Below are 8,370 nucleotides of genomic sequence, written 5' to 3' on the forward strand. Positions count from 1 at the left end.
AGTGATGCCGTTCCTAATATGTGGTACATTCACCTGAAGCCTATTTCTAATCTGTTTTCTCTATTTTCACAGAATTTTGCATACTCGAGACTGTATTTATTTCCTAGAAGAGGTTCCCATGCTCCTCAGTCCCACCTGAGTCCTGGTTTTGGATATTCAGCATATTCCCATATCCTTTATAAAATGCCAAAGTCCAATGAAAAACTGATGATTATTAAGATTACATAAGGAGATAATTAGAGCTAACCCTGGGATGAGACTACTATTGTTAACCTAATGGTTGACCTATGGGAACTGTAAGCCACAATAATGATTCAGAATCTTAAAAGTAAGTATTTCAAAATATTGTTAGCTCTAGCCAGGAGGTTAAGTTACATTTACTCTATAGTTCCCAAAGTTACTCTTCTCTAAATATCCACTGATGAGCTAAGACAGTCATTAACAGATATAAATACATATACTCAAATCCTTGTTTTCCATTTTACAACATTTGAAATATTAACAGTGGATAAATACAAGGAAAGCCCTAAGTAACATAGTCTATCTCAAAATTCAATTGAATTATAAAATGGTTTTTATGTCAATTTGTTTTTCAGAACTAAAAACATGTTCCTGACCTGCAACCATCATGTAAGATGAGTGTGCTTCGAGTTAAATAACCACAGATTAAAAGTGAATCAATCCAAAATTGATGTTAATTTTATAGTTTTCACATGCAAGACACCCAATGCCTTTAAAGTCAGTTCTCAATTTTTCTCTATGAATATCTGAATTCCATATATGCCAGATTTTATATCTCGTATCCTATCAAGACAGGTTATATTTGTAAAATAGTCGTCATCCTCTTAACCAGTTTAACATAATACATTTTGAAATACTAATGCTCTATCAAAATTAGCTGTCTTATACAAGAATTAAATCCTGAGTATGTCTGTAAGATTTTTCACTGAGAAGCAGGCACTGAGGGATCATCAAACTGCAACTGAAATCACTTTCTTGTAAACACTTGTCTTTAGAGGGTATGTTTTAAATTCAGGTTATAAGACAAGCATTTCTATAGTAACCAAGCCAGAAGTTTCTTCACAAAGCAGACCTACAAATTCGATTTTTAAAGTCTGAGTATTATGGCTCACTTTTACAACCAGAAATTGATGTTAATTATTATAACATTTTAATTCCAATTCCCCACTGATAGCCTTGACTTGTGAAGGGAAATACACAAAATTATCAAATGTCACAGGGGCAGCAGCTTATGGGCAGAGGGAAAGAGACAAAGGAGATAGAAGAGGGAGAAGATATACGATAAAGGCAAAAGTGCTTAGAACGCGCTAGACCTTGGTCCAGCCCGTGACCTAATATAATCTACTTAAGGAGTCATTTATAACGCAAAAAAAAAAAAAAAATTAACAACTGAAGCAAACTGATCCATGCGAGCAGGCAATTTAAGTCCTGCATTCGACTAGAGATTTGCTAGAAAGAGCTGAATCAGAAAAAGATCGGAAGAGCAAGAAGCGCGCGTGTGTGCGTGTGCGTGTGCAGGTGGGGAAGAGTGTGTGTGTGCGCGCGCGTGTGTATGTGTGCAGGTGAGGGGGGCGTAAATAAAGGCTAACTGTACTAAGACGGCGCTAAAGCAGTGCCGCGCGTACTGCGGAGGCGGGGGTCGTGGGCTGTCCGCAGCCTCTCGGGGGCCCGGGGCGGGAGCCGCTCGGGGGGCCGGCGTCGGCGCCCCCAGAACCGGCACGGCCCGGGTCCCATCCCCATCCTGCACGCCGGGACCGGGGGCCGCGAGCCCGGAGCCGGGGCGGCGCGGGGAGCCGGGAGGTGAGGGGCGGCGCCGCGTCCCGCTCCCCACCGGGCGCATCAATTACCCGTGAGGCTCCTCAGCACCGTCCCGTGGGCCCAGAGGCTCAGGACCTGCTGCACCGACAGGTTGATCATGGAGGCGTCGCCGCCCTCCGCCTTCATCTTCCCCGGGGGGCGCCCGCCGCCCTCGCCTCGGGCTCCGGGGGCGGCGGCGGGTGCGCGGCTCCTCCAGGCCGCCGCCAACGCCGCCGCCGCCGGGGGAGGCTTCGGGGCGCCGGGCCGGCCGCCGCTGCCGCCGCCGGGCCTCCGCCGGGGGGCCGATCAGCGCGTCTCCCAGGCAGCCCCCTCCCCGCCGGGGAGACATTGAGGCCGGCCGGCCGGCCAGGGGCGGGCGCCGGGCGCTGTCCCCGCGCGGCCGGCGAGCGAGTGGGACTCGGGGCGCTGCGGAGGCCGCGGCCTGTCAGGGGCCGCGCGGCGCGCGCGAGGAGGCCGAGGTCCCGCCGCGAGCGCCGGGGTGACGGGCAGCCGGCAGGCGCAGCCCCCGACGGGGCCCAGGCATCACCGCGCAAGGACAACGCGAGCGGCGACGCGGACGAGCCCGAGGCGGCGGCGGCCGCGGCCCCTCCTGCCGCCGACGCTCGAGGGCCCGCCCCCTCCACCCGCGGCCGCCGGCGGGCCGCTCGTGCGCGCGCACACGGGCCGCCCCGCCCGCGCCGCCGCCGCCGCGCATGCTCACTCCCGCGACCCGCCGCCCTCCGGCAGCCGGCCGGCGCCGAAGCCCTCCTCCTCCTCCTCCCCCCTACTCCGCCCGCAACTTCTCGCGCGCGCGAGCTCGCGTGGCTCGCGGGGCCGAGCGTCGGCCCCGCAGTGGGGCGGGGGGAAGCGCGGCCTACGTCACCAGCGCCACCGCCGGCCCTCGCTGCTGATTGGACGCTCCGAGGGAGCCGCCTCCCGCCCCGCCCTCCGGCCGCGGGCGCGCGCCCTGGGAGAATCCCCCGCCCCGCGGAACCCGGAGCGCTAGGCCCGGGGCTGCGGCCCCAACCCCACGCGGCGGGGGGCGCAGTATCCAGCTCCCACAGGTGGATTCACGGCTCACATGTTTCGTTTCGAATGAAATGCTTTGAATAAAAAGGTTTGACTACAACTTTTTTTTTTAAGTGTAAATACCTCAAAAGATTTGAAATATATGTCAGTTTGCGAGTTTGGGTTTTGTTTTTTTGTTTTTGAGAGCATCAGATGACCTGCAAGGAGTGCAGAATATACTTGAAGGCCTTTGAAGCAGACCCTCCTTAGGATTCATCCGGTGTAGTCTTCCTACAGGAAGACCCTGGGCCTCGCGTGGTTCCCCCCATCTGAAATCACCGACGGTGCCCGGGGCTGGGCAGGTGTCCCACACCTCAAGGAGGGGGCTAGCCCTTTTTTTTCCTTGACAGTACTCTTTGTATCTAAATGCTAAACGTCTCTGTTATTTCCACCCCCTTCCCCATCCAAGACTTAAACTAGATCTTGCTTCCTATGGTTAGCTGCCTATCTTCATGTCCATGGGAGGCCGAGGAACTGTCTAAAGTTAAGCTGTTGCTGCTGCTGCTAAGTCACTTCAGTCGTGTCCGACTCTGTGTGACCCCATAGACGGAGCCCACCAGGCTCCCCCGTCCCTGGGATTCTCCAGGCAAGAGTACTGGAGTGGCTTGCCATTGCCTTCTCCGAAAGTTCAACTACAACAAACTAAACTCCTCCTTCAAGTCTGAAACCTCTTATCTTGAAAACTATTCAGTTTGGGTAATAAAAACGTAGGCACTTGGCAGCCGCCCCTCCACATCCGTTTGCAAAAGAAAATCTGCCAAGGACACCAAGGCTCTTGCTGTAGCTAAATCATGAAGTATGTTGAGCAAAACGCAGAAAGGGTGAATCACCTGTAAAAGGGTGTTCTTGGTGACCTATTTAAAATATATATATGTATGTATGTATAGTTATATATGGATGTATTTGTGTGTATGTGAAAAAAAATGTGCAGTCCGAGAATGGTGAGTTAAGTTTCATCTTGGGCAAGATGAAGACCATAGCCCAGGAGACAGCCTCTCAGAAAACTGTGAGGAACTGCTCTGAAGAGGTGGAGGGAGCTCACTGTATGTGACTTCCATGAAGAGGATGCCTGCACTTAAGCACACATTTTGGCAGACAGTTGCTGCTAGTCACAAGGAGCAGATGTCTCCATTAATGATTTTAGTGCTTTTCTAGATAGGAGACGGAGAAGGCACTGGCAAGCCACTCCAGTACTCTTGCCTAGAAAATCCCATGGATGGAGGAGCCTGGTAGGCTGCAGTCCGTGGGGTCGCTAAGGGTCAGACACGACTGAGCAACTTCACTTCCACTTTTCACTTTCACACATTGGAGAAGGAAATGGCAACCCACTCCAGTGTTCTTGCCGGGAGAATCCCGGGGACGGGGGAGCCTGGTGGGCTTCCGTCTATGGGGTCACACAGAGTTGGACACGACTGAAGTGACTTAGCAGTAGCAGCAGATAGGAGAAGATGCAAGAAACCGGGCTCACAAAGTCTTCTGAAAGTCTCTAACTGTCTGAAGACCTGTTCTGCTAGATTTTCCTGGAGATTAGAGTGCTTCATTCCTGATCTCCTCCCTTATCTCCTTTCAGGGCATCCTGAATGTTAGTAACTGCACTGGCTAAGGACTTCATGCTTATAGAACCTGAAGTCAAGAGACATTTTTTAGTTGGCCTATGTTTTGTCTGTTTGATGTCACAACACTGGAGTAAAGGGAAAATTTTGTATCACTAATAGGAACTGAGCCAAAACTCATAGTGTGGAGTGATTTTCTTCTGAAGACTTAGAGTTAATTAGACTTAGTTTAAGATTTTAAAGTATTAGACAAAAGAGGTTTACCATTTTTTTAAAATCACTTTATTTTGCAGATAGGGAAACTTATTCTACAGAGTTGACTTGGCAGAGGTGACACCATTTTGCAGTCCAGTTTCTGAATTCTTTAACTCACTATCAGCTGCATTCTGTTAAGGATCTGGGTGGGAAAATGCAAGTTTCCTAATGATTACCAATAAGAGAGTTCAGTTCAGTTCAGTCGCTCAGTCGTGTCCGACTCTTTGCAACCCCATGAATCACAGCACGCCAGGCCTCCCTGTCCATCACCAACTCCCGGAGTTCACTCAAACTCATGTCCATTGAGTCAGTGATGCCATCCAGCCATCTCATTCTCTGTCGTCCCCTTCTCCTCCCGTCCCCAATCCCTCCCAGCATCAGTCTTTTCCAGTGAGTCAACTCGTCACATGAGGTGGCCAAAGCATTGGAGTTTCAGAGTTGACAATATATAATTAGTGATATTGGAGAATGTGACTACCTTCAATGTCAGGTTAATGGTAAACTTTCTAAACAGCAGCTCATTAAACTCACATCAGGAATGTTTAGTATTCATGGAATCATTGAGGTTCTTATCATTACACACTATTGTATAAAACATAGTAGCATACATTTAAAATACTCAGAACCTGGAACAGGGTCTATAAAAAGGTGTTCATCAAATATTTGTTGTATGAATAACTGGATAAGCTTCATAGAAAAGTTAGCATTTTTCTTGTTTCTGGTAATTTTTTTAAATGAAACCTAGGTGTTGATTTCTGGAAATGAGAAAGTAAGACACAGCCAGGAAGCCCCAAGCCGTTAATGTACTTTTATAACCAGACAACTTTTCCCCTGCGTTTCAGTTCAATTCAATAAGCATTTATTTGACATCTCTTATCTGAAATAACATTCTATGATAAGAGATATCTGTAAGATTTGAAGATCATAAGGTCAGAGTTCTCTCGGTTAATACCTTGCATTTAACTTGTGTTTGCCTTGATAAAGCTAATGATACTCACTATGTTGAAAGCCTGTATTCTTAAGTGAATTGACTATTTTCCAATGGCTAGGGTTATGAAACCCAAACTGAATTAATGTAGGTGGAAGTTGTGTGATTTCTTGCAGATTTTTGATATTGAATTAATGTACCAGTCAAGGAATGGTTCAGTTACATTCCTGCCAGAAATCAGGGAACACCCCCAAGTAAATCCTAGAGGTCTCCTTTAGCCCTGTGTCCTTGAATGTGACAGAGATAGCAATTCACAAAGAGTTCCTGGTTTGTTTCTTACCCACCAATAAGGGAACACCCGTAAGTCTTAGCATGTTATTAATTGTCTGGAGAGGGCCCAGAAGAAAGCTTTCAAAATCAATTAGAATATAAAATGATATTGATCCTTTGAGAAAAATATTAACTACTGAGGACCTCTTTTTCTCCCCTTTATTATCTTTCCTTCCTGTTGTAAGATACTACATCATAGATTCACATTACAGAGGCAACCTAATTTCATCTTGCTACACGCTTCAGACCTTGAGGAGGATATGTGATATGTACTGTGTGAATCTGTTTCAGTTTGTCAGTAACCTTTGAGCTTTAACTCTTTGGTCTTGTAGAAATTTCTGATATACTGTGTTGTCAGCTTTTTCTTTTATGGTATCTGAGTTTTCTGCTTTAAAATGTCTTTTCCCTGTCTCAGATTTGATTTTTTTTTTTTAAAGTCTCATATCTTTTCTAAAAACTTTATGGGTGTCTTTGTTTACACCTTTGACTCACTTGGAATTGTGTTAGTACAGATCTAATTTTGTTTTTCCAGATGGCAACTGAGTTGTCCCAAAACATCTATTGAAAAATCCATCCTTTTCCCACTGACCTAAAATATTAGGTTTATCATGTACAAAATTTCTATATATACTTGGATTTATTTCTAGACTTTCATTTTTGTTCCATCTATCTGTTCATGTGTCAGCACCACACTATTTTTATTTTCTTTAACTCTACAGTATGCTTCAGGTTCTGCTAAGATAGGTCTTTATTTTTTACTCATTTTCAGTTTTTTTCCTGATTAATCCTGTGAAGAAAGCTGATCGCCGAAGAATTGATGCTTTTGAACTGTGGTGTTGGAGAAGACTCTTGAGAGTCCCTTGTACTGCAAGGAGATCAATCCTGGGTGTTCATTGGAAGGACTGATGCTAAAGCTGAAACTGCAATACTTTGGCCGAATTGACTCACTGGAAAAGACTGTGATGCTGGGAAAGGTTGGGGGCGGGAGGAGAAGGGGACGACCGAGAATGAGATGGCAGGATGGCATCACCGACTCTGTGGACATGAGTTTGAGTGAACTCCGGGTGTTGGTGATGGACAGGGAGGCGTGGCGTGCTGTGATTCATGGGGTTGCGGAGAGTCGGACACGACTGAGCGACTGAACTGAACTGAACTGAACTGTGTTATTCCAGAAGAACTTTAAAATCAGCTTCCTAATTCTAAAAGTATTACTGGTTTTACTTTTATTGAAATAATGTTACATTTATAAACAAATTTAGGGGATATTGAGAGATCTTTTCTTTTACTAAGAAATTTGATTTTGAAAAGATGTGCAATATGTCTTTTTTAGCATCTATGGATATGCATATGGTTCCTTTGATACTAAATACATGAGGATTATATTCAAATATTTCCTGACACATTTTCTTTGACTTTCTGGAGTTAATGGCACTTAGTTATGATCTCTTATTTTTTTAATATGCTACTTAATTCCATGTCTTAATCTTTATTAGAATTATGTCATCAATATTGTGAGTGAAATTGATCTGTGCATTTCCCTTTAGAGCTGTGTTTAACTTAGTTTTGTGGGTTTTATTTATTTTTTGCTAATTAACGTTGTGTTGGCTTTATACAAAATATTTAGAAGCTGTCTTATTTGGATTTTTTTTTCCTTCAGCGTTTGGTGAAATTCAGCTGTAAAACTGCTGTCAGTGCTTTAGGGAAGCAGCTCTTTGTCCATTTTCTTCTATGCAGTGTGATTTTTTCTACGGCAATTGGTCCATTTAGAGATTTTTTTTCTCTTCCTGATTTCTTTCTGTAATTCTTTTATTTGGCTTGTTTTTGTCTGATACAATTTTTAAAAATAATCTGCAGTGTTAATCAGTACCTCTTTTGTAAATCTTTTAACTTCTCCAACACATTGCTTATTTTGTGAATTCACTTGTCTTATCTTACTTATATTTGCTAATCATTTTTATTTTTCCCAGTTAACAAGCTGTTAGATGTATTTATCAGTCTGTGTTTCTTTATATTAATTCCTTTTTTTCTTTTATCAGTATCAGTTATTCTGCTTTTCTTTGAGTTGTTTCGTCATTTTCTGTAAATTTTATGCTATCTCCTTGATTCATTTTGTATTTTTTCTTGTTTCTTCTGCATTGGCAGGTGGCTTTTTACCACTGAGGCACCTGGGAAACCCTCTTCTTGTTTCTTAATGAAGTATGTAACTTTGAATTTGCCATGAGCACTGCCTAGGCTGTACCCTGTAGCTTTTGATGCATAATGTTCTATTAACATTTACTATTGTTATCTTCTAGAAATTCTGCCAGTTTTACTTTTGATTTCTACTTTGAAGTCATTTAAAAGAGAGATTCTTTTTATAACTTTCAACTCTCAAAGGGAGGCAATTCTGTATTTGTTAGCATTTCATAGTTGAATTAC

The 8,370-nt window shown here is 44.7% G+C and overlaps 1 protein-coding gene across 4 annotated transcripts in view; it reads right to left on the minus strand.

The window, feature by feature from the left end:
• The window catches only part of TMEM170B (transmembrane protein 170B), a 153,901-nt gene extending 151,456 nt beyond the window's left edge, over positions 1–2,445 (minus strand). For 2 of the 4 annotated variants that reach the window (XR_016036080.1, XM_088831334.1), the window contains exon 1: positions 1,869–2,108. Coding sequence is in view for 3 of the 4 variants with exons in the window: in XM_088831334.1 (XP_088687460.1) it covers positions 1,869–1,965 (97 nt within the window). In the remaining variant the exon portion in view is untranslated. Of the gene's footprint in view, positions 1–1,868 lie in introns of all 4 variants that reach the window. The other 2 variants (XM_055405856.2, XM_055405857.2) reach the window with 1 other exon arrangement.
• Between the last annotated feature and the right edge of the window lie 5,925 nt (positions 2,446–8,370).

This window comes from Moschus berezovskii, chromosome 23 (genome assembly GCF_049115385.1).
Source record: "Moschus berezovskii isolate FMDL1 chromosome 23, NW_MosBer_1.0, whole genome shotgun sequence".
Taxonomy (NCBI): Eukaryota; Metazoa; Chordata; class Mammalia; order Artiodactyla; family Moschidae; genus Moschus; species Moschus berezovskii.